General features: G+C 35.6%; 3 protein-coding genes across 4 annotated transcripts; 1 reads left to right on the top strand and 2 right to left on the bottom strand.

Annotated features, from left to right (window-relative positions):
• Positions 1-429: 429 nt before the first annotated feature.
• Positions 430-7,510, bottom strand: LOC110992355 (HEAT repeat-containing protein 6). The gene is made up of 16 exons (XM_022258127.2): positions 7,257-7,510; positions 6,742-6,990; positions 6,221-6,478; positions 5,901-6,107; positions 4,690-4,974; positions 4,407-4,618; positions 4,086-4,315; positions 3,700-4,013; positions 3,234-3,441; positions 2,993-3,162; positions 2,548-2,670; positions 2,316-2,440; positions 1,680-1,767; positions 1,376-1,600; positions 959-1,174; positions 430-885 (listed from the first exon to the last, which is right to left on the bottom strand). Exons 1-16 carry the CDS (start codon positions 7,407-7,409, stop codon positions 628-630), a joined length of 3,321 nt encoding a protein of 1,106 aa, XP_022113819.2. The 5' UTR covers positions 7,410-7,510; the 3' UTR covers positions 430-627.
• A 526-nt stretch (positions 7,511-8,036) lies between these two features.
• On the top strand, positions 8,037-15,083 carry LOC110992354. Its single transcript, XM_022258126.2, has 16 exons — positions 8,037-8,348; positions 8,696-8,922; positions 9,020-9,082; positions 10,023-10,237; positions 10,332-10,611; positions 10,719-10,837; positions 12,228-12,500; positions 12,667-12,800; positions 12,881-12,929; positions 13,001-13,093; positions 13,740-13,778; positions 13,886-13,927; positions 13,992-14,153; positions 14,281-14,481; positions 14,547-14,917; positions 15,001-15,083. Exons 1-16 carry the CDS (start codon positions 8,072-8,074, stop codon positions 15,066-15,068), a joined length of 2,613 nt encoding a protein of 870 aa, XP_022113818.2. The 5' UTR covers positions 8,037-8,071; the 3' UTR covers positions 15,069-15,083.
• Positions 15,084-15,826: 743 nt separating this feature from the next.
• Positions 15,827-25,076, bottom strand: LOC110992341 (ATP-binding cassette sub-family B member 6). 2 transcript variants are annotated; one of them, XM_022258103.2, is made up of 17 exons: positions 24,923-25,076; positions 24,591-24,746; positions 24,319-24,463; positions 23,544-23,743; positions 23,195-23,345; positions 22,393-22,564; positions 20,763-20,929; positions 19,824-20,061; positions 19,565-19,740; positions 19,424-19,493; positions 18,148-18,283; positions 17,363-17,570; positions 17,107-17,285; positions 16,907-17,021; positions 16,433-16,573; positions 16,236-16,357; positions 15,827-16,165 (listed from the first exon to the last, which is right to left on the bottom strand). In XM_022258103.2, exons 2-17 carry the CDS (start codon positions 24,734-24,736, stop codon positions 15,973-15,975), a joined length of 2,559 nt encoding a protein of 852 aa, XP_022113795.1. In that variant the 5' UTR covers positions 24,737-24,746; positions 24,923-25,076; the 3' UTR covers positions 15,827-15,972. The 2 variants fall into 2 exon arrangements, with proteins under 2 accessions (XP_022113795.1, XP_022113796.1); XM_022258104.2 differs by having other exon boundaries at positions 24,955-25,068.
• Between the last annotated feature and the right edge of the window lie 337 nt (positions 25,077-25,413).

Raw genomic sequence — 25,413 nt, 5'->3', positions numbered from 1 at the left:
GGCTGATTTGTGAATTATATGTAGTTCTATAATAGTGAACTTATTCCTAGTATAGCCTTCGAGGAATTGAAGTCTAATCTGTTTCGTTCATGACTCGTAAACATGACTCTACTTCATCACCTGTGGCATGTGATCTTTTATTTACGTCAATGACCCACTAATTACGTCTTATCGAGCAGCACTTACTGGCTTCGACCAGATGAAAGCAAAAATATCGCTCAAGTCTACTTTACTATCACAAGTACGTGTCAAAGTTTAATGCCGCCGTAGAAATTATCCATAAATTGTCGGCTTATGGCACGTGGAGAGATTTCCACTTCCTCTGTGCAGTGTGCTTAATCTGAACAAAACCACGGAGCGGGTTAAAGTATTTAGTTATTCGATGATAATGTCAAATAGAGTTGCCGAAATAAAAAAAACTGCTAAATAAACATTGTATATTTAAATAAATAATTTCCTCATGAGTTAAATTTACATTTAGCATTATTGTTAATTTTCCTTAAATACGAATCGGTGAAGTTAATCAAATGGATGAACTTTTCTCTTATGGAAAACGAGCCTTAAAAATGTTAGCCAATATTTTTGAAAGCGGGCAAGAGATAGATACACTATCTCTCTGTGGACGCTCTACACGTCCCAGACGAATATCTCCTGCAGCATCCCCAGAGACTGCGCTTGCGTGTCGTTCGCAGCCGTCAGGTCCACGGTCACGTACTTAGCCGCTTGCAGTATTTTCATGCAGGACATATTTTCCGGGGCTAATTTCTGATAGAGCTGAGCGTACAGAGATTTCGCGCACTCGAAGTTAAATATTAACGGGTCCAAAATGTCCGCCAGGTCCGTTCGCTCGAGGAGGCAGCACGCGTGGGCCAATGTCACGCAGAGCTGAAACAAAATCATCGTTACCTCAAAGGTGCTCAATGCTAATCATAGATCGATAAAACGAAACGTCAACTACCTGCTCGATCAGATGGTCCTTGTGCTTATATTCGGAGAAGTCGTCGACGTTGGCGGCGTTCTGCATGGCCTCCATTATCCCTCTCCAGACGAGGCAGAAGTGCAGGCCGAAGTGCGCACGCGTCCGAGGCGCACGCAGAGCGACGGCCGCGTTTATCCTCACTTTCAGGTTCTTGCACTCTTGCGAGAGCGAACACAGGTTGGCGAATACCTGACTCTGAAATTATTTACGACAACTTTTTTATATAATAAAGGGGCAAACGAGCCGGCCGGACATCGCAGCCCATAGACACCCATTTTTAGTGAGTGCGTTGCCGGCCTTTAGGGTACCTTAATTTACGTATGTTTTATAATCATAAAGGCCGGCAACGAACTCGCGAGCCCTGTGACATTGAGTGTATAGCGTCAGTACAATTACCTGCCACCCGCCGAAACTAGTGAAAAGGGTATTATTTTTCATAGCGTTTCCTATAGCGTAACAAGCGTTCCAGCGCACTTTCATGTTGCTGACTTTGCTCGCACATTCCACCAACTTGGATATGGCGACCTCGCAGAGGGGCTTCATCCGAGAGCACTTCGAAAGTTCGTCCTCTCGAATGAGCCGGAGCATGTTCCCGAGGGCTCGGGTGGCATTCATCTTTATCTGGCACATAAAAGGAGAATAATAACCTAACCGTCGGACAAAAAATAAAGCGAAAGTCCCGCGGCGGAGAGATATTCACCTTATCGTTATCGTCGGCGCACTGCACGCTGACCTCCAGCAGACGCAATAATAGGTCATCGTCTATTCGCTCCAGTTCCGGGTCATCCCTGTGCCAGAAGGAACCGGACTCATTAAGACTGAATTGAGCTTTGATGTACTACTAAAAGAAACGTTTCATCGAGCCTCGGGGCAGAAGGCAAACTTCGGCATCTTGGAAACTCATAGATGTTTTATGCCCCTGACTAAAGTATACCAAATACCATAAGACGGCTGATCGTAGCAATTCATTGACTCATTGACGTAATACGATCTAGAAAACATATTTCGTATTGAAACGCAAAAATTTCCACGGAAAGGTCGCGTCTCGTCTCAATGGTGTCAAATTCCGCAATCGCCCCTCCCTCATACGAATCACGCGTCCACCGAGTGATGTTCGTCTTTGATTTAATCATTTAGTCATTATCACCCCGGGCTCGCGTGGAGATCGCCAAATATGTTACCAAACAGAGTGCGTCATTTAATCTCATTTATAAACATTTGAATAAATAACAAAAGATCGGAACCGCTGTACGTAATGGTTTTCCTCTTTCGGGAAGTTTTCCCGGAATGAGTTTAAAAATAATAATGTTAATTTGCATATTTGCGAAGGTCTCACATATTAAGCACGAGGGCGTCGCTGAGGTTGGCGAGGGCCCAGGCGGCCTTAGTCCTGACGACGAGAGCGCTCTCCGTCAGCGCCCTCAGGATATTCTCGCCACAGTCGCTCACGAAGCAAACGTCCTGCAATCGATTAAGCAATTATAGCACGCAATATAATTTTGGCATAAAAGTTGTAAAAAGTGATGGGCGAACTTGGTTTTCGGAATCAGTCTGGAGGCAGAAGTTACCTCTCTCAGCGACCGGTACATGACGGCCATGGCGAGCGCCCTGACGGCGGCCGCTCTCACGCTCGGCTCTTCGTCGCTGCACGAACCCACCAAGAGGGCACAACAGACCAATTGCGTTCGGCGCTGGAACATCCATCAAAACTAATACTCATTTGTTAGGGAACGAAGTCGCCCGAATGATGCACTTCTTTTCAAATGTCAAAAACAGACGTATTTAGAATAAAGGGAAGTCGCCGTGAGTTTCAGAGAACTTTCTGATGATGTGCCCATTTGAAGTCGTTCGTACATCGTGAGGAAACCGGCATGCCTTAGAAGACACGTATCGAGCACGGAAGGCTGATAAACTACTTGCCTATGAAGAAATGGCTACGAAACAGATAAATTTTTGATTAGATACATAGGTATTTACATTGAAAGGCATTTTCTATTGGCATTAGAAACTTACAGGCAATTCCTTAAAGCACTGTTCCCCGATATTAGCGATGCAGTCGCATACGACCACTTTGGCGGAAGAACTGTGATGAGCCTGCAGCACTGCGCACAGCGGAGACGCCAGCTTTTCCCACATCGACACTCGCCGCGCCAACGGAGGCAGTTCGTCCGCTCTCGTATACTCTGGAAGAACGAAACACTTTAACCACGCGATGGCTACTGAAGATTATTCGCCATTAGTTAACGGAACATACCTAATTTCTGCAAGGAATCCCCGATTATGCTTATGAGCCTCGCAGTTTGGAAGACCACATCTTGGTGTTCGTGTTGCAAGAGTTCGTGTAAAGTGTCCGTCACGAAATCTATTTGGGGCTTCAGCAGGAGCGGGAGGTGGTGGAAGGCCATCGCCGACAGCACTTGCAGTGACTCCAACAGAACCGGTATGGGCGATGGATTGCAGCTCTATTATTATAATAGGGAATATTGAAAACGCACGTTTTTTCACATCTTTGATTGCCTATTTTATCAATTATATGCAGAAGAAACCGCCGAAGGCTTAACGTATAAATATATAATATTTACGCGACAGACTAACCAAAAGATATTGAAGAAAAACCAATTTAAAATACAATAAAATAAAAAATTAGGTTAGTTAATAAGATGCTGGAAATATTGGCCGATGCCACTATCGTGGGGCGTGTGACAGTTTCTTCTACTCACAATTCTGTCTAATCCTCTGAACTCCCATCCTATATTCTTAAAGCAAATATCCAAAATCCAAATGTCGAAAAAAGTCTCTCTCGAGACGAACTCCTTGTAGACGGCTGTTTGTACTTCCTCCTCAGAGGGCAGGTCGTCGTCAGAATAGCCCTCTTCGAAGTCGTCACATTCGTTGGAAGCCTTATTCTCTTTGTCCGACGAGACCGGTCTAGGTCTTACGTCTTTTTGTATAACCTTCAGCACTTCGTCAATCTTAGGGTCGATCGACAGAATACAGCCCATCGTTATGAGAGCCCCGACCTGCAATGTCACCTCTGGAAACATAAATATTTTAAGTATTAGAATTTGTCGTAACGTTTAAATAATTTATTTAAAAGCCGAATTACCTTTATGTACTAGAAACTTCCTGGTACAGCTGACCATCTCGGTGATCAGACCATCCTGCATCTTATGGTAGGGCGTGGCCTGGACCAAAGCGGCGCAGCACTTTAACGCCACTAGTAAAACGACCTGACTGCGTTCGCATTTCAGTATACAGGCTAGAATCTTATGCATGCGCACGACTAAGTAGCCGAGGGATACTGAAAATGGTATAAACGATGAATTTGATTTTTTGCTGAAAGAAAAATTCTCTTTTAGTTATTTAATGAAATTTGTTGAATTTATTGGTTATAAGTAGTAATAATAACATCTGTTGCATTTCTTACCTGATTTCTGCCTGACCCAAATAAGTCTTAGAGCCGGACAGCAAAGCCAGGATGACACTGAGAGTGCTGGCTCTACTACTGGCCACGGGGTCCGTGACCACACTATACGCCAGAGTCCTTCTAGAGCTTTCTTCGCCGAGCCAGTTGTCATCGTAGGGCGAGTTAGGTAACAGAGCAAACCAATAGCCGAACATTTCTCGTTTATCCTTAATCTGCAAATTATATTTTATTCCGAGTATTATATCGCAATTGCAACATGATATGAATAATTGAAGATGCTCACCTTCAATATTACCAGGAATAAATTGGAAGCACTCTGCCGCACTCTAGACTTTAACGCGACTAGCTTTGCCTCCCTACTGTTCTCCACGTCTGACATATCAGAATCACTGGTCAAAGTCCAACAGGGCCGTGCTTTCTGAGATTCTAGATAGTTTTTGCTCACCGGTTTGTAAGCTGAACTATTTTCAAAATTATCTATGTCTTTGAGCAAACTTTTGTCAGATACTGGTATTTCTTTCTTCAAGCCCTCTATAGCATTGTTCCTGTGTTTTCGAACTTTTTGTTTCTAAAAATTTATTCAAAAATGAAGACATATTTTTTTATAGGCTCTTTTATGTATTAATTACAAGATATGTAAGATACGATTTTCACATTATGTTTCGCATTTTGTTAGTTAAGAATTGTCTTCATTTGATTAAACGTAAAAAAATAAGAACTGTTACTTAAAATCTTAAAGCTATGTGGGGTACACTGAAAATGTTTAGAACTGGCCTCTTAGAAACATTCCTTAGAAAACTTTTTAAATTTTAATTTTAGAACTGTTTAATTGCATTCCGGTCGGCTCTTCTCGAAGGTCTCATTTGCCTTTAAATTCCTTGCCCTTCATCCATATCCTGTTTACTTTTAATAATGCACCCACACATATAGTTAGCAGTTTTTATCATAAGTAAAAAGAAAAATTTAGATAATATGTATAAATATCTGTTAACTCCTTTTTTATCTATCTCTAAGAATTGATCTTTTAATTTATAGATTACTTTCCAATCCTTTATTCCGTTCCATCCGATAATTATAATTTTCTATCCGTTTTCCTGTTTTTACCCTGGATACAATGCAAAAAACCGTGCGGGCCGTATATGATGAAAAAAATTATATATTGCATTCATTTGTCATTTGTTTTAATGAATTGGCGGCAAATCTAAAACTTGTTTCATATGAAAATAAACTTAACGCGGGAAATGTTCCCGCAAATGCGACGATGTATAGAGAGGAACGGAGATTACTTCGAAAAACAATAAAAGTATTAGCAAGTTTCTACATTAAGCCGTTCTTCATTTTCTAAACATTATCAATGTTACCTAGGAATTAATATTATTTTTTGGACTTTGGATTACTTGCTTTATTTTTTAAAGTTGTTTTGTAATGATTACCTCACTGCAATGTCATATTAATAAAAATCAAGACACATTTCACCATTTCTATAAATATTACCTTGCCTCCCCTAACACCAACCGGCTTGACTGGAGTAGCTGCAATTGTTTGTTGAGCAGGCATTATTTTTTCTGGCCTACTGTTCTGTTGTATGAGACCATACAGAATAAAATACTGACTAATCCCCATCAACTCTGGCAATGGAATATCTTCTCCTGGATTGTTAAAATACACATGAGACAGCACTCTTAATGCTGAAATTACAACCTGAAAAAGAGTAACTATGTTTTAAATATACAAACATATATATTATAAGATAACATATTAATTTCAGTATGTAATTTGCTTTGTAAGATTTCATTTTTTTTCAAGTAACTCACCTTGCAGTACAAAAACTCATCTTCATGTTTCACAAACCCCTTCATTAAATATTTTATAATAATCAAAGAAATGTTTTGTTTTATATCCATGGTTACTTCAAATTCATTTTTTTCATCAATTATAGGCAATAAACATACAATGCATTTTAATACTAACAGTGATATTTGTAATGAATTTTGAGAAGTAAAATTAAATCTATTTTCTACATCAATATATTGGATAAGTAACCCTTTTTGTCCAATTAGTTCATGAATAAACTAAAAAAAATCAGTAAATTAATAGATATTTCTAATAGTTAATTAATAGTTAGTTAGTTAATGTGTGTCTATATATAATATCTTATATTACAAAATGCAAACTCTGTAGAGAATACAAAAAGCAAACTTGTACATAAAATGTGAAGATATCACATTTTACATTCCCATAAGCTAAAACAGAACTTTAAATAATATAATATAAAAAATATAATTTAATCCATTAGAACAAAAGAAGTTACAGCATAATGTTATAACAGTTATACCTTTTGTCCAATATGTACATGAGAATGCAAAATACATTGCAGATTGTGTAAAATATCTGGTAATATCAAGTCCGGGCCTGTTTTAATACAGTCTATATGCCAAGAAATAACTTGCAGCAAATATTTATTACTCAAAGGTATTATTTGCTTAGTTACAATATTGGTCATTAAGTGTGATGCTTTTGCAGCTAGAGCTTCTTCAGCTGGTTTGATGTATAAACATATCATTTTAAGTATATCAGCAGCATCCTGAAATATATTTATATATTTGAAAATAATTATAGCTGAAATATATTATAGCATGTTATTCAAAATAACTATACTAAACTAAAAATATCTGCCTGATATCTTTCAATTTACAGGCCTTCTTTATTATTTATTTATTTACATTACAGGCAAGCAATGTTCTGAAAGCATTCAGGCAATAATTTCCATATTAATAAAGGTTGTTATTTACAGATATAAACTTCCTTTTTTAAGAAAATTGCAAATTATTTGGTAGATCATTTACTTACATTGATTCTAACACAGAGTTGTGTTTTGTACAACTTTGCAATAAGCTCATCAATTAGGGAATTAATCATTCCTGTATTATGACTTCTGTCAGGTAATATATTGCAAAGTTTTGCCGAAACTGAAGAAAACTCTTCGGACTTGCTATAATTCATTTTTAGTATTGCTTGAGAGATGCTCTTTTATTTGAGAATGCACTTAGAAGCTAAAATTAAATTAAAGTTTTGTTTAAATGCAATAACTTGTTTGTATTTACATACATACAATTAAAATCTACAGAAACTGAAAAATAGTAAATTATTATTACTTTACGTCAATATCAATAACTTACATAGACAAACTATATTTAACTATAGTCTTTATTTTTAAATTAAGATAACCTCATATCACAGACTACAATTCTAAAATGTGATACTTGATTTTTAGGCTAAGAAGAAAATTATCAGATTCGTAGTTCCAGATTAACAAGAGTGATCCTCTTGCAAGTGACATTTTATGAATTAACTGTAAATCTAGCCTCCACACGCATAATAGTGAGAATTTCAAAATAATTTTAGTAATATTGGTTACTTATGCTCTCTATTACTAAAAAAAAATTATATAAATACTTTAGCTATTTCTTTTGAGCGTCCAAGAAATAAACATCAATTATGTCCCTCTATAAAAGAATAGGAAAGGAATAAAAAATGTTACAATTTTGACTCTTTTTAACTAACTACTTTTTCTATTGAGGTTGACATTACCTTTCACTCCGGACAACGACGTACGATTCCAAATAAAACTCTAAAAACAGTACAGTTCCATAATCTTTTTAACTATGTCGTTTTATAAATTCAATCACAAAGGGAGAGAAGTCTCCCAACATCCATGGGAACGTATCATCAAAGACCACTACCGAAACAAAATCAAACATATTCATAATTCAGTACACAACTCGAAGTACCCAAAGACTGAGCAAAAACCACCGCTTATTGATAGAGTGAAATTTATGATTATAGGCGATATGGTGACAAGGGAATTCAATTACTGCATCAATATAGCTAAAGGGTTGTATAAGTATCGACCCGCGGTATTTGATTCGCCTGTAATAAGAGGTTATGTTTTGCACATAAGTAAAATAGTGAATATTAAATAGATTATATATTTCTATTAAATAATTCGTAAATCCGTTACGTACTGATTTGTTACCCTGTATCTATACTTAATTAGGAGTGGTTGCCTGGAAGAGTTCATTCGAAAGCGAGTTGTCCGCCAGTTGTCCTTCTTTTTATTTAATTATTTATTTGCTACTATATGACTGTATACTTGTAAAGAATTGGAAATGAAATTATCTACCAAACAAGTAACACGTATAGATCAAAGAGCAATTAAAAAAAAATATACATATTAATGAAACAAGGTGTTAGAGTTTAGGGACAATAATAAAATTTTACATTAACAGGAGTGACAACAGTCGAATGGCCGCATGTTTTGAGTGATATAAAGCGACAATACGGTTCGATGGCGTATTGTTTGGACAATTCTGTGGCTATAATTCTAAACGATAAATTTCTTGGTGGCGAAAAGGAATTCAGAGAAATAATTAATGCTAAATATTATTATCATATAATATTGGATTATTATAAGGAAGGGGTCGATCAATTCGTAAAATACATCCGGGTCTCTGGGGTAAAATTCGATATATTTTATACTGTTAAACTTATGTTGTTTTTTGTCACTCATGGTTATAATAAAACGTAGTGTTTATATAAAAACGTTATTTCAGAGACCATGCGCATATATGCACATTTCAATCGACTCGGAACACATTGGCACGATGATATTCATGGTTCGTATGTATTTATAAATTCGTCCGTATTATGTATAACTTACATTACTTTGCTTATATATTAGCTAAATATTAAATTCAATCTATTTATAGTTACAATATTACTTTCACCACCTCAGCTTAGTTACACCTCTAGGTAAAAACAGGTAAATAATATACATATAAAATATGTATCTAAACCTGAAGATCAGACGCAGAAAACTTTGAAGTCAACAGTTTTATAATACAGTAGAAACTCGATAAGTTAAAAGTCTAACGGAAACACAATATATTTTAAGTTAAAGAGGTTTTAAGTTATCAAGGGTCTATGTTAGGTATAGGTTAATTAGAGGTTGGTATGTACATATGTATGTATGTATGTATGTATGTACCCTTATTCCTATTTTTACTCGAATGCGTCAGAAGGATGGGTTCTATAAAATACAGACATTTAAAAAATCCTATTTATTTATTCACATTACACACGTTACATAAAAATAAAACTACAATTAAAGGTTTAGTCTACTTAAAAAAGTCTGTGATTTTCTTTTGTTTTTAACAATTCAGTTTCTAAATCGATTTGATTTTCAATGACAAATAGAGAAGAGAATACATTATCTTTTATGTTGCTACACTGCTCTACAAATGATCTTACAGTTGTTAAAGCAGTAAATGCCGAAACCTTTTGATTTGCACACTCTTTCAAAATGACTCATCGACAATCAATTTTATGTTATAGAGGTTATGGAAACATTTCTTTGAGTTACTGAGGGCCAATTCAGAGATTACTTATTTAAGTTACAGAGGTTACGTATTTTAAGTTATGGAGGTTTTTTGGCTCTGATGGGAAGGTAACATATTATATTTTGAACTTATAGAGGTTTTTAAGTTACCGAAGTTTAAGTTATCGAGGTTCTACTGTATTTAATATCTAGGTTTACAATTAAGCGGCGTTTTTTAGCTTTACGCAGACGTAGTACCCAACACTTGCTTAAATTTTCTCCGATTATGTCAAACTAAAAGGGGTGGCTATGCTGGGACTCCCGTACATAGAATAGTCAAAGATAGTTGGATACAGTGCGGTGGGTTCGGTCTGAAAAGTACAGATTTCGAATGCGAGAACTTTATCATTCCTCATGACAGGCGGGGGGTGTTATGCATGGCTAACGATGGAAGGTAAGAACTTAGTTTGCGAGATATCTATCAATTAATTTTTATAATGGTTCGTTTTAGATTTGCCTTAAGTAGTAATATATATTTTGTATTTTAGACATGTGGATTGCTCAACTCAGTTTTTTGTCTTGCTACAACCAGCTGCGTGGATGGCGTCGAAATACGTTGCTTTTGGTCAACTGATTGACGGCGAATCAGTTTTACAAAAAATTGAGACGGTTCCTACTTGGTACGAATCTCCAATGTCAGAAATTTTGATCCACAAAGCTGGTATACTAAATATGGAGTGTGAGCATATACCGATAAATAAAGGAACTAATGAGTACATACAAGGACACATAGAAGATTTGATTGCATTAGGAGATGGCTTGATTGAAGTGAGAATTACAAATACTTTTAAATTTGTTCATCTGTTTCTCCGTTTGAAAAAACACCCATCAAATTATAAATTAGAAAAGTCTTGTATAATTACGCGTATTTATAGGAAGTTCTAGCAAAAACATTTTTGGAGATCCAATTTAGAGAAGTAGCAGGTGTAGCAGTAGAAGGCGAGGGTGAGGAAGCGGTTGGCGAAGAAAAAAGAAACATTCGGGCAACGGAACGGTAATACCTCACTCCATAATTTGAATCAAAATGATTACGAAAGTTTAAATAATTGGCTAAAATTCAAATAAGCGATAATCGTATGTAGATATTTTTCTATCCTAGAAAAGTGGCATTCTGCTTCACTTTTTATATTCGTGGACGGGTGCTTCTTGTGGTTACTGGTCGTAGCTACTTGAATTCGTGTATGCGGTGATGTTAGTTGTTTCGACTATATATTTGCGTGTGTACGAGAATGTATGTGCGTGCTCCTATTTCATCATCATCATCAGAAATTGTAGAACGTGTGTCCATAGAAGTTCCTCGGGCCGGGAGTCGTTTAAAAAATCGTAAATGTTTTCACATCCCACACTGTCGAACAAACGTTGGCAGAAACTCTCCAATGAATAGGTTGTGTCGCCACCATAATGATATTGCACAGAGTTTTGACATTTTTCATGGTTCGCTGGCCTCAGCTAAGAGTAGAATTAGAACTCAGTACCAATAATTTATTTTCTTGTTTATAGTGTTTTAATTATTTATAGCTATTATTTTTAGATTTTTGTTTGTTTTTTGTTTTGACACATTATTGTATTTACCTAATTTCGCTGGTCGTGTCCACATGTTCTAGGGACGGCACCGCTTTTTTTTATATTTTCGTATGTAAGTTGATGTTGACATGTGTTTGTCCTAATTTTGTGGTCCAATAAAAAAAACATTGTGTATTAGAAAAAAACTTGGCAATTAAAAAGAGTGGTGGAGAGTTCATTGCCAGTTCTTCTCTTCCGTTCTACGCCCTTGATTTGAGAACTGGCAGTAAATGTAAAAATAGAAGCATTCAATGTATATTTCTTTTTTGACGTTCATAAGTGTCCTACATTGTGTTACCTACATGATAATAAATGATTTTTAAAAAACAAATACTATGGAAGTAAAGTACTGTTCACACCTCTCGGCGGCAACAGTATTTCGGTCCATTAGACCGTGTTCAACGAAGAGCGGTTATATTCGTCGATGACCAGTAATTTTGCATGTATAGGTTGTTGGCTTTATCTGCGTCTTCTAGGGTGCTAACCATGGTTAAGTTTCAACATCGGACATCGAGGCAGAATATGTAATTGCCACTCATCTTACTTTGTGGTGACCACAACTACTTAAATGTTTCCAAACCAATACGACTTAACTCTTAGGGTCCGCAAGAAAGGAGCGTTTTTTAAATTTTAATTACTAGTTATTAATAGGGCTGCAACACAGTCACGAGCCTCTTGGCATTGAGAGTTTTGTGCATAGGTTACACATTATATATTAATATAAGGTGCAAATGAGTATGTATAAATAAATGCAAGTTGGCTTATCAAACATATAAGATATTTTGGCCATTACTGATTTTGAAGCCTCTTTGATGATTCAGGTTTATCCGTAAGAAAGAAGAAATAGACAAGCAATTAAAGAGTCAATCTCTAAGTGACCCTCGGAGACCGTCAGCAGCCGAAACCGAAACAATTGATGAAAATAACGAATATGATGTAGAAGTTTATGAATACGAGCCAGAAGAAAGCTCGTATAAGCACATTTCTTTCGTTGGCACAGTGAGTCTAGTCGTTAAACCGGAAAAGCCCTTCTATATACCACTTACCGATGTCCTCGATCCGGAAGAAATTGAATCTACTTATGATTTGAAGAAGTATGTACCTACACTAATAAATACAAGTGTTGTTAGCCATAAAACTGATAAATAATTTAAGTGAAGGGATAGCTTGTCAAACCTTGTAGCGTAATAAACTAAAGAAATGCAACATAAAGGGCTACAAAAATAAAGTATGCGATTATAATACCTACATATGTTTTAGGTTTTTAAAAGGTCATTATTGCCTGGAAAGTGATCTGGAAGACCAAGTGCCAAAAAAGATAATTGCGCAAGAGCTATCATTCTTATCAGATATATTCAAATTTGGAGAGGATTCAGAGGAAAGCTCAGGTGAAGGTATTTAAAAATACGAAAGTCGTCAAACGTCACACTAAACAAAATTAGTTTAGAAAATATGACTATTCTTATTATTTCAGTCGAGTCATTAGAATCTGAAGACGAGCGTGAAATTAGAAGATACCTAAAGTAACGTATTTCCATTTATTTAAATTTACCCATTAAAATATTAATTGCCTTACATTCTCACCTTTTGTTAGGTTAAATGTGGATCGTGTTAGCTTCGCCGGTGACGTCATTAAGGGAATTGCACGAGGTGTCGGAAAGTGCAATCTGTTTGAAGGAACAAGAAAGTAAGACGTGGTCCAATACTTATATATACTTAGGTATACCTAATATTATGTATAAAGAGGAAAGATTCTAACTTTGTAACAAATTGGCTCAAAAAGAACTGCGCCGGTTTTAAAAACTCGTTTACGATTTGAAATTATCACTGATTAATATATAGGCTAATTTTAAATACTAGAAAAAAAGGATACCTATTAAAACTACAATAATGTTACCCAAGATGTTATAAAAAATCTTTCATCGCTGCGAAGGCTTATAGAACATAATAATATCTACAAAAAATGTTTAGGTATAAAATACATGTTCACCCGTTCGAAGCCGGGACGGGCCGTTAGTCTACACTAATATTATAAAGAGGAAAACTCGTTTGTAATGAATAGGCTCATAAACTACTGGACCGATTTTAAAAAGTCTTTCACCATTCGAAAGCTACATTATCCACGAGTAATATAGGCTAATTTTGAACAAAAATAGGGTTCCGTAAGATATTAGGGGTTTTCGGACACAAGGTGTAAAAAATCAACCAAGAAAATAAAAGTTCGTGGAAGCAGCTAGTACCAAATAAAAAATATATCAAACATTATACACATATTTGGTATATAACCTAATTGGAAGTAGTTTCTCGAATGAAATAATATACTATTTTTTTAGATCGGAATTAATAACGGATGAAGAATTGAGAAGGTTTAGGTAAAGTATATTATGTAGGTCTTACAGAAGCAAAGGATAAGTATATTTACTTTAATTTTTCTTATTAAATTGGCGACTGTATATATTTATTTTTTATTTGTTTCTAGAATAGCTTCCGTTGATCGAAAATCGAGAGACATGGGCGAAAAGTAAGGACATTCTTTTTCTTCTCCTAAAAACTATTATTTTTTTAATATTTTTTTTCTTTTAAAGAAAAGTGTCAATAAGCGTCCCGTGGGCCGTCAGAGAGCCCAGCAAAATTAAAAGGCGACAAACGGGATTTGTTCGTATGGAGGACTTAGAAAAGATTCATATCATAAAAAGGCTCAGTTCCGACGACTTCGGCGATGACAACGGTTCACCTACTGGCAGTCGGTACATTTTTTATGACAAAATATACGCTTAAAATTGAGCGACAATAAATGAAGTAATATTAAAGTTTGATCATGGCGGGTGGAAGCTATATTTAATGATATAAAGATGTATTTTCGATTTCATATAGGAAAGTGCGCATAGCGTCGTCGGCTGTGGCTGCTCAAACTGGAAGTAGGCCAATGCGGCGACCCACGGGCTTTGTAAGGCCGTCTCCTTTGAAAATCTCCGAGTCCGACATAGAAGTCCGTAGACAATCTGTGCTGACCCGTTTGTACGAGAACGTGACTTTGGATGATGACGATGACGGTCCCACGCTCAAGGAGTACAGGTATATTTTAGTTAAAGGAATAATTATATTTTTATAACCAGATCTAACCAGTCAATCGACGTCAGGCCCGCCGGGGAATCACAACACAAAAACGTGATGTTGACATACAGCTCGCCAAATTCCCGCATAAGAAGCGACGAAAACGCAAGAGAGAAGTATCTCAGGCATTCGTTAACAGCGGAAAAAGAATCATTTGAAGATATACTAAATCTGCAGCACGGCAAAAAGTTTGTAGCTCGTAAGATATCCTCGGATTATGTCAAAACTATTGACCAAGTGGAACAAAACACGGCCGAAACGTCCATAAGAAGCGTCGAGTTCTCGAAAAGCCGCCCCTCTATGTCCGTGTCCCAGTATCAGGCGAAGAACCAAGAGTACCACAAGAAAATTAAAAGCGTGTCCCGACTGAAGGAAAAACTAAGTTCTAAAGAGAGTGGTTAGTCAATGCATGATAAAATTTTAATTAATTTGTGTTTTCCTAGTAATATATTGTTTCATCATTACATGTATTTTATTTAGGGATGAGGTCATCCGGGTTACGTCTTCCCGGCGACACGCCGCTCTATTCGGAAACGAACGTCGTTTAACATTTTTACTTTTGGAACATTTTTACTGTATTTTTCAATATTAAAGAAACTAATTCAAAACTAACTGTTGTTATTCGAAAAAAATCAGATACAAACAAGATATATTTAACAACACTGAAACTATTCAAAATGTTCACTTGTTTAATACTAGGTTCTATAAAGGTTTCTTTAGACACCGGCTCATATTTCAGGCATAATACAATTTTTGCTAAACCGTAAATAAAAAAACAACATTTTTGGATACGATGTTTTATTTATAGATTTGTATCGTTTCAATCAAATTTGTACAAGACAAATCGCGTAAAAAATCTTTTTGAATTTTACGACTAACGTTGCATTTAACATTCTTATACGCAATCATCATCATTAGTCATTTTAGACCTATTCCAAAATGAACCTTACCTAAATATTTAGCACAATTCTTTTAACACCCTGATACAATTCATGCGGACGTCGCCTTGGCAACTACTTTATTATCGTAAAATAGACCTTAAACGCCTGCAATAAGATACATTTCATGAAAATAACAAGAGGCCGATAACAAATTGGGGATCATTTAAAATAATGGCACGCAAAAACACCGATAGCATGTAAAATAATTGTACATAATGTACAGCTTTTTGCTTAAATTGTTATTTACATATTCATTTATATACAAGATTAATTTACACTAAACAATAGACAATCTCCATATCACTAGGATTTGATCGGTTCTTCGAAATTGACTAAATTTGGACTGTGGTGACAACGCCCAAACATTATTCAAATCAAAGGAGCTAAATACGCGAACCAAATAATGATTACAAAATCTTCAAAAGGTAATTTCGGTCTTTTATTGTAGCCAAGAGACCGCGCACTCGAAGACCCTAACAAGACACAGATATGTCCGCCATACGTCGGACGTCTAATGACCATGACCATGACCGTGGCCGTGACCGTGACCCGCTACACCGTATCCATTTGAAGGGGCCCTGTTGTTGTTGACGTTGTTGCCCTCCGCGTTGTTGTCGACGTTGGCGTCGGGGTTGTTCCGAGCCTCGAGTTGCTGTTGCCACATCGAGGCGTAGAAGCCGCCCTGAGCGAGGAGCATCTCGTGGCTGGAAAGTTACAAATCGTTATAAATACCGTTTTCGTGTACTTTGTGGACAAACGACCCGAGTCACTCACTTTCCCCTCTCGACGATCTCCCCCTCCTTGAGCACGAGGATCTCATCGGCGTGAATGATCGTGGACAGTCTGTGGGCTATGATCAAGGTGGTTCTGTCGGCGCACACTCGGGACAGGGCGGCCTGAAACGGTTCAAAGTCAAAAATAATAAAGCGTCTTCCGATAATAACACGTCCCTCGTGGATGGCGAGACCGACCTGAATGTTCCTCTCGGTGTGGGTGTCGAGGGCCGACGTGGCTTCGTCCAGCAGGACGATGGCGGGATTCTTCAGAAGGGTCCTGGCTATCGCTATCCTCTGCTTCTCTCCGCCGCTCAACCGGAGGCCTCTCTCTCCGACCTTAAGTTATAGTGAGATGGATTACACCAGCTTTTATAAATAATAATAATTTATTTGCAAGAATATTCTAGTGGAACAATGTGAACTTCGTTATTTTAAATAGAAGTTACAATTACATCATATCATTATAGCCAATTTTAGATCCTTGCATTATTAAAATATATTATTATCTACATGTTTCACTCAAATAATCACCGCAAAAACTCTTGAAGGCAGATTTTTAAATGTTTTTGGTGAATTATTCTGAGGATTTGGTTTTTTTTTCGTAATCTAATACTACGCTATTTTAACGTTTACGTGCAAATAAATAGAAACAATGAAATGTCAAATGACCTGCGTGTCATAGGCGTCGGGGAAGGTGAGTATTCTATCGTGGATGTCGGCATTTTTGGCCGCCGCTATCACATCCGCCGACGACGCGTCCAGTTTCCCGTACTGGATGTTGTACCTGCCCAAACAAATATGGTCAATGATTGGCCGCGAGACGGTCGCCAGTCGTCGCGTGCTCTTTCGTTCTGCGCCATCGAGATCACCTGACAGAGTTGTTGAACAGCACCGTATCCTGAGGCACCACTCCGATGTTGGCCCTCAGCGAGGCCTGCGTGACGGTGCGCACGTCTTGGCCGTCCACGAGCACCGCTCCCTCGTTGACGTCGTAGAAGCGGAACAGCAGCCGCATGATGGTGGACTTGCCGGCCCCGCTCGGCCCCACCTGAGTCATCGTAACGCGTGAGATGTGTGTTGCTTTGCGGAGCCGTCGACGTTCTAGGAGAAGAGGCGCTCGCTCACCAAGGCCACCGTAGAACCCGGCGCCACCTTGAAGGTGACGTTGTTGAGCACCAGCCTCTCGGGCCCGTAGCCGAAGGAGACGTGCTTGAACTCGATCCCTCCGCGCCTCACCAGAAGCTCGGGCGCCCCCGCCGCGTCCTTCACGTCGCTGTCCACGCGCATGAGCTCGAACATGTTCTCCATGTCCACGAAGTTCTTCTGGATCGCCCTGCGAAAGGAGGAAGACGATGGCTCAAAAAATAGTTAAATAGATACAGAAGTATGTTGAAGTGAAACTTCTTTAGAATCGTTGTGATTTCAAACGGGTTGCAACGGAAAAGCGACAGTAAAAAGAGATAGAAACATATATTCATAAGATTTAACGTGTGAGGAAATGAGATAGATAGTGAAACTTCTTTAGAATCGTAATTACAAACCGGATGCAACGGAAAAACCGACAGTAAAAAGAGACAGAAACATAAATTCATAAGATTTAACGTGGGAGTAAATGATATAGGAGGCCTCTTTTTACTGCCGCTTTTTCATTTTAGTTTTTGGCAAATTAAAGATTTATAAATAAAAATTTATCATTAAAATATACTGTTTTTAAAGAAAAGTTTAATACATTTAGATAGTGAAAAATGTTTAATTTATATGTGATTAATTATAAAAACTTTGTTTTTGAAGGTTTCACTTCTACCACGTGTGAATTGCACATATGTATTTTAGTCTAATCTCACAAGAGATCTTAATGCTCAAAATCATCTGAATATGGCTTAATTTAAAAGACAATTAAATATCCTTACCTATAATAAGTACCAAACCAATTCAAAGGCACGTAGAGTTGTACAATGTACGTTGCGAACAAGACGTAATCTCCGACGGTCAGCTCGGCCGTGTGCACCACCATGTGCAGAGCCAGCAGAGACCCCGCAAGTAATCCTGAGGTGTAATTGTAATCACATATTTCATATGTTTTTATTATATGAGTATACAATATTTCATAGTTAATAATAGTTTTATTGCAATAATAAAACACCCAGCTAATACAATTGAAGATAGAAAACCTTGTTTACGTTTTCAGTAAACAAATTATTAGTGTTTCGAAGTGATTTCCGCATAGTTTTAAAGATCAAAATCGTTCGATAGAATATTTGAATTTCCTCAATTGGCGGACGTGTAAAAGATTTAATGAATGCACAAAACCAGCTCAGGCCTGTTACGAAATGTCTGTATGAAACGCGTATTAAGCAAAAACTAAAATTATAATGAGCATACTTATTTGGTGACTTTAAGATAATAATTTCAAATAATCTCCGGTTGAGGCAAATGATAGTTTATTAAACTACACAATTTCGAAATGACGTCGTTGTGGGGTTACAATTGAACGACACTTCATTGTTAACGCGGCGCTTCTTCGCTTGCCTCATGACAAAAAACATTTTATTTGTGTGTGTGCGTGTGGGCAATGGATACTGTCCTATTAATCATAAGACATAGACATTTTTTACTAATAAAACACACAAAATAATCAAAGAAAATTAAAAAAAGAATGAAAGAATGAGAGATAACTATTTTTTTTTATTTTAAAGAACAAGGTACGTTTAAGTGTGTAATGTGTGTGTGTAATTGTAATTGGCCCTGGCTCAGCATTATGCTGAGGAGCAGACTGTTCTACAGGGCCGGTCATTCTGCCAGAGACCACAGCAGCTAGTTTATTATATTATAAACGTTTCAATAAAAAAATAACTTCAATTGGCTGGGTTATTTTTTCATTCATCATACATAAACATATAAATCGAGATTTCTTTTTATTTTTTCAAAGATGTAGTATTAGAATCTGGATTCACATTTTGGCCCCGATGAACCAGGTTCAAATCGGTCACATCGGCTCAACACGGGAAAATAAGCTTTTCCACATAATAAGTATTCAATTAAAGGTAACGTTTATAAACAAATTAAAACCGGTGTAATCAATTACTCTTTACAATATAATGTATTTAAAACAATAAACAATTGCAAGATAAAACATCAATTACACACATAATTAACACTCAATGAAACAAGTCGTAAATAACTCACCCGAACAAATGATAATATTCTGCATCGTATTCAGAATATTGAGAGTAACCAACGATTTGAATTCTTCTTTCTGTAACAACAAATAACAATAAATACGCTGTTGACGGTTAAACCTCGCGAATGTCAGATGTGAATTCTTGCCTGATAATGTTGAATGGCCCCCTTGTAAGAAACGACTTCGTACGCTTCGGCGCCATAATACTTGACAGTCTCGTAGTTGAGCAGGGAGTCCACAGATCTGGCCTTTTGCTCGTTATCCGCGAGGTTCATTCGCCTTTGGAATTTCGTCCGCCATTCCGTCACTGCTATTGTTGCAACTGGAAACATATTTGATATGTATATAAATCGTAATATACGAAATGATCAGTTTACTACACATTCGAACGCTAAATATACTTACTGATGTATAAGAGCATCGTAGAGAAGACGATGACCCCGAACCACACGTTGTACTGCGAGACGAAATACACGACCGCGACAATTATGTCGACGAGAGTAGGAGTTATAGAGAACAGAATATACGATAGAAGATTGTCTATCGAGTCGGTCCCTCTGTCCATCACTCGCAGAACTTCCCCCGTCTTGCGCGATAAGTGCCATTTGAGTGGCAAGTCGTGGAGATGTCTGAATAACTCTAGCTGAAAAAGAGCTATTTATATCAGCTAGTTATTTAATTTACCCAGGAATATAGACAAAAAATAATATTGGCATTAAAATCTTTGTTTGCATATATTGAAGAAATGGCGCTGGTATCAGCTGCCATTTTCATTATTTTATAATATCAAAGTCAAATTAGTTTCCATCACTTAAGATCTACAAATTAATAGACTATTTGATTAAGATTAAGTATGTAATGTAAATAGTCTTTATTAATTATGTTCCTGTCGCTAGACGACAATATTCTACTCGAACCTAGCCACTACCCTCTCCGTCATATATTATACATCAAAATAATATTTGAATTATTCAACGTTGATATAAATAGCTATTTAAAATCATTTTAATTTATTGTGCATTCGCAAAAAAGGCAATGAAATATTAATGAATTAATAATAGGCCTTTTAATGAAGTGATTTGATAGTCGCGGCAATTTAACGACGAAGAGCTCTTCGAGATAGCATAAATTAACTATGAGGGGCGAATGTTAGATATTAATTCTACGCCAACACTGTGATCGACAAGGGGCTCTGTCATTCTTATCTTTAAATGACGAGTACGTGCCTACAAACTTTACTCTTATTAAACGAAGATGGCATTTTCGCAAAAACTTATCGCAACATATTCATGAGATGATACAGTTTGACTTAACGTTTCCAATAAACATTTACAAATATATCACCTGTATTTCTCTGGTAGTGTACTGTTGTACTCGGATCCACAAGAACGACCGCATATTATTGAGGAGACCCATTCCACCGGTTCCCCCTCCTTGGAGGAACTTGAAGAATACGTAAACGGCCACCAAGTCCCAACGGAAATAAAGAGGTGGAATGGATAAACTATTCACTGAAATATTATTGACGAGATAATTGTTCTGTTTTAGTAATATTTACTATCAAAAAATTCCACAAACCAGAGAAAATTGTCTATAAAATTAATTATAGTCTACACAACTTTAATATAAGTATTGATCAAAGCTAGACCCTGTTTTATTGCAGCGTGAAAGTTCTTTTTTATGTTACAGGAGGCAGACAGGCTCTTCTGATGTTAAGAGAAGCCCGACCGCCCATGTGAGTGTCCATACATTGCCAGAAGGCTCGAAAGTGCATTAATACGCAGGACCCTAAGACGAATTGGTTCGGAAATACTTCAGTTGGCAGCTGGTTCTATATAGTGGTGATGCGCGGCAGAAAATGTCTTAAGAAATGCTCAGTCATGTCATACGACAGACGTCAAGGTGATACGGATGGTAATTTCAGTAAGCCAGTGTGATTTAATTATAGTTTTTTTTTACAATAATATAATTATAGAAAAGATTATGTAAGCATGTTCTTATTAGTTATTTTAGTAGTGAAAGCGGAAACAAAACATTGTTTATTTTGAGATAACAATCCTTGAAATATTAATGGATAACCTCCATCAACACCTTTCATTTCGAAAGAGAACGTTTTTGAAAATCCTTGATCAGATCATCGTAAAACGATTAATTTAATTAAACGACATTTTAACGAAAAATATGAAATCGGCAGAGAATTATTTTGTCGAGTTTAGATCATTACATATTCAAAGCCAAAATCTATTACATTATAAAACGTATTCCTGTCTCTAAAAACCCGATAACGAATAGAGCTGTTGTTTTAGCGACGTATGAGAAAAAAATTGATTTGCATAGCGTCTGTCCTTGAAAGTTCATATCAGGTTAAAACATAATAATATTCTGTAATAGATAAAAGTCTACTCTTTAGTAATACACGCATTTAAAAAAACCGTTTTCAAACAAGTTTCGACAATTCTTTATTTTAAATGATTAAGGGAGCAAATTTGAAGAAAATATGCTCTTACAAAGTACGTTTGAAAAGTCATATTTCTTGATTGCATACGATTGCGATCGAACGACCTAGTAAAAAACACATTTATTATTATATAAATATAAAGTAAAATAATTCAATAAAAAATTCAATAAACTCGCCTTTATTTAATTTGAGACATCATATTACGTAAGATTAATTTAAATTAGATGATGCCAAAATACGACTATATCAAATGTAGTCAAAATTTTAATTCTAAATTACTTATTCATATAAACGACAAAGTGTGCAAAAACAAGTTTGTAGCACGCTTATGTATAAGTTAAGGTCAAAACACTAAATTGATAACTAAGATTTCGTACAAGAACCACACCCGGACAACTAATGTATAAAGATTTCTTTATATTAAATGATAACCCTTGCTATCGCTTCAATTTCATTCAAATATGCCGAAAAAAATGTAAATTATTATCTTCGTTTATTAATTTATAATTAACTTACCAATAAGCTTGTTGTAGATCGGAACGTATAAATTAATAACTCGTCCCGCAAGAAGCGCTAGTATGCATATGAACACGTAAAATTGCAGCAAAAGACTCTTCTTGGGCCAGAGAAAAGGCAAAAGTGTGCGTAATTTTGTAAATACATTTCGAAAGGTTGAACGGCTTTCTTCCTGAAAAAATGATCAATGCTCGAATGAACCTGGCAAATGAGGAAATAAAAAACCTGATCAGTAACGGGATTTTACACTTTTTTTTATAATTGAATATGTTATTATTAAAATAATATATAACTACCTGTTCTGGATATATTATTAACATTTTCTAGCCAAGAAGCCGATGTAAACTTGAATTTATCGAACTAGGTTTTAGGCAAAATAATTTATTCAAAATTATGAATACCTTTTTAAAGAAATACTTTTCAGCTGCACTATAATAATTTTGATATGGACATGACATCTTAATTAATAAAATATAAAACTACGAAAGTAAAAACACGAAAATTCTAAGTCATTATTCACATCACATTTGTCAGATGATTTGTCATTTATGCCTCGTTTTTACTTCTGTTTTGAGATATTAAGTTTAAAGTTTTTAAGATTAAAAGTTTTTTCGATTAAATAAAATTACGTCTATGATAGACAATAAAGCATAGAACCCGTGAGATCAAATTTATAAATATTTTGACTAATGATTGTGTAACTTCTTTGTAAAATAGTTTTGCATTAATAGAAAAGGATAAATATATATATTCATATAATAGCAATGATTTAAGTAGATTGAAATATAAATATTATATATACCCTTGGTAATAAATTTCGCCTGTTATGCTCATCACCATCTAGGTACTCGAATTGATGCATGATTCCAGGTGCCTTCATTCCTAGGATAAACATTATCATACATGATATGTAACGTCCAACAAATAATGACATCTCTAAGCGGTCTTGAAGACTGAAAATACAAATAGAGTTATAGATTTCTCTATTGTTTTACAAAAAAATAGGATTTAAGGCTGGTGACTGTGAAGAATGATGAAGCAAACACAAATTAGCAAAAACAGCCGATGCAACAAAAGAGATTTAAAAAAGTTGCATGTTATAGAAAGAGCATTACAATGTTATGGTTTTTATAGAAGATCTGAAGACTTACTTCTTTAAGTGCCACCACCATCCTTCTTTATTTATATTTAAAAAAGATAAATTTTCTGAAATGAATATCATAGCCCAAAATGCAAGTAACACAAAGCCATGGCCTCTCGGTGGTACTGACGGTAACAAATATCGCCTTTCTAGAATGGCTAAGTATGCAGATAATGGAAAAACAATTACAGTTACCACTAGAGCTACAATCTGCAATAAAGAAAAAGTTATCTTAAAAATGCATAATAGCGGTGTTAGCCTAGTATCTTGTTTCTATGTATATTGAAAGCAAAAATTATGAGAAAACAGTTATCCCAGCTAGTCATTGTACATAAAGTCAACAAGTATATGTTGGTTCAGGCACAAATCAGTTCACACATCTCCTTCTTTAAAAATATTGATGATCAAAGAAATTGTTGCAATCTGTAAGCAAGTGCCTTTAATTATTGACACATAGAAAATGCTGTCTTTCAATAAAATTTCATTTTAATAAAAACATTTAAACCAATAAAATTTTAGCTTTTAAAATGGCAAGGTTATTAAGAACTGATCTTCAGGTGATTTATACAATGTTTTAATTGACATATTTTTGCACATAGAATATTATGCTGCTACAGTACTTCTATCTATTATATTAATTCATTTTAATTGTTTGTATTTTTTTAAATTTTCAACTGATTACATAATAATGAAATAAAACTACATAAAGTTTATAAAATTGAATAATGGTAATAACAATATGTTATCTAGTTTTTAGAATGTCATGAAAAAAAAATGTATCTTACCATGTAGCCATAAACATGGCCTCCTTTAAAAATAATAGTTTGTAGTAAAAATCTGACTATACCCAACACAGGTATAAATAATGTAAATAATAACTGTGTAACAAATAACTTTGATGACCTGACATCTAATACTTCAGTAGCATAACTGTAACAATCATTTGTATTAAAATAAATTTAAACACACCTATAACATTTTGTTACAATGTTTTACTTATTAGTACAAATTTTTAGGCTGAAATATTCAACAAATAATAATTTATTTTACCACATACCGTTTATACATGATGATTTGAATTGTGCCAAATACAAGAAGAAATACTCCTATTATGGAAGCACTAACTGTCTCCATAAAACACTGAGAAATTCCATGGTCCACCCATACTTCTCCCAAGGTAACATTTGGAGGACAGTACTGCATTTTTGTGTAACTAAGGTGACGAAAAATAATTGGTAGATTTTATTATAGTTAGTGTTATATATTGCCGAAATAAAGAACGAGTAATTAAAAAAAGTACAATAATCTAATTTAGCACGTAACTACCGGTGTACGCAACACAGAAAGTTTAAAAATAAACAAATAATATAAAATGAAACAAATACATACGTCTTAAGCTAAAGGCACTTTGGCGGACTTACAAATCAACTTATCAAAAACCCTTAATCACTGCTCTTAGCTGAATAAATTAATCATTATGATTTCAACATGTTGTTACGACTGCTGAAACTTAAATCTAAATAATTGTTAATACTGGACAACTGACGTTTAATGCGTAACTAAATGACTTCACACGTACTGTCAAAAACAATGACGGCGGCACAGAGCATATTAATCACTAGCTGACATATGAAAACCAACTTAATCCGGTTTATTTACTGTAATTTTAGTTATTAAATACAAATAACTTTTTATTAAAATAACATTTTTCTATAACACTAATCATAATATATAACTTATTTCATTACTGATGATGGTCCTAAAATTTTTATTAGCGAGTCAGCTATTTGCGAAACAAAACGATAAATAATACTACATTCATTTTAACTTGACATTGTAAATATCTACGACCTTATGTCAGTTGTCACTGGATAATCAAA

The sequence above is a fragment of the Pieris rapae genome, chromosome 14 (genome assembly GCF_905147795.1).
Source record: "Pieris rapae chromosome 14, ilPieRapa1.1, whole genome shotgun sequence".
NCBI lineage: Eukaryota > Metazoa > Arthropoda > Insecta > Lepidoptera > Pieridae > Pieris > Pieris rapae.
This window is presented reverse-complemented; position numbering and strand designations above follow the sequence as displayed.

Excerpts from the sequence above, each read along its gene's own strand:
- LOC110992355 (XM_022258127.2), bottom strand. The coding sequence starts at position 7,409 with ATGAATTATAGCAAGTCCGAAGAGTTTTCTTCAGTTTCGGCAAAACTT. Across the intron at positions 6,108-6,220 it reads ATGAGTTTTTGTACTGCAAG|GTTGTAATTTCAGCATTAAG; the intron begins GTGAGTTACTTG and ends ACTCTTTTTCAG. Across the intron at positions 1,175-1,375 it reads CTAGTTTCGGCGGGTGGCAG|AGTCAGGTATTCGCCAACCT; the intron begins GTAATTGTACTG and ends AAATAATTTCAG.
- LOC110992354 (XM_022258126.2), top strand. The coding sequence starts at position 8,072 with ATGTCGTTTTATAAATTCAATCACAAAGGGAGAGAAGTCTCCCAACAT. Across the intron at positions 8,923-9,019 it reads AATACATCCGGGTCTCTGGG|AGACCATGCGCATATATGCA; the intron begins GTAAAATTCGAT and ends ACGTTATTTCAG. Across the intron at positions 9,083-10,022 it reads TTGGCACGATGATATTCATG|CTTTACGCAGACGTAGTACC; the intron begins GTTCGTATGTAT and ends GGCGTTTTTTAG.
- LOC110992341 (XM_022258103.2), bottom strand. The coding sequence starts at position 24,736 with ATGCAGTACTGTCCTCCAAATGTTACCTTGGGAGAAGTATGGGTGGAC. Across the intron at positions 17,286-17,362 it reads CGGGTTCTACGGTGGCCTTG|GTGGGGCCGAGCGGGGCCGG; the intron begins GTGAGCGAGCGC and ends ACGATGACTCAG. Across the intron at positions 17,022-17,106 it reads CTGTTCAACAACTCTGTCAG|GTACAACATCCAGTACGGGA; the intron begins GTGATCTCGATG and ends TTGTTTGGGCAG.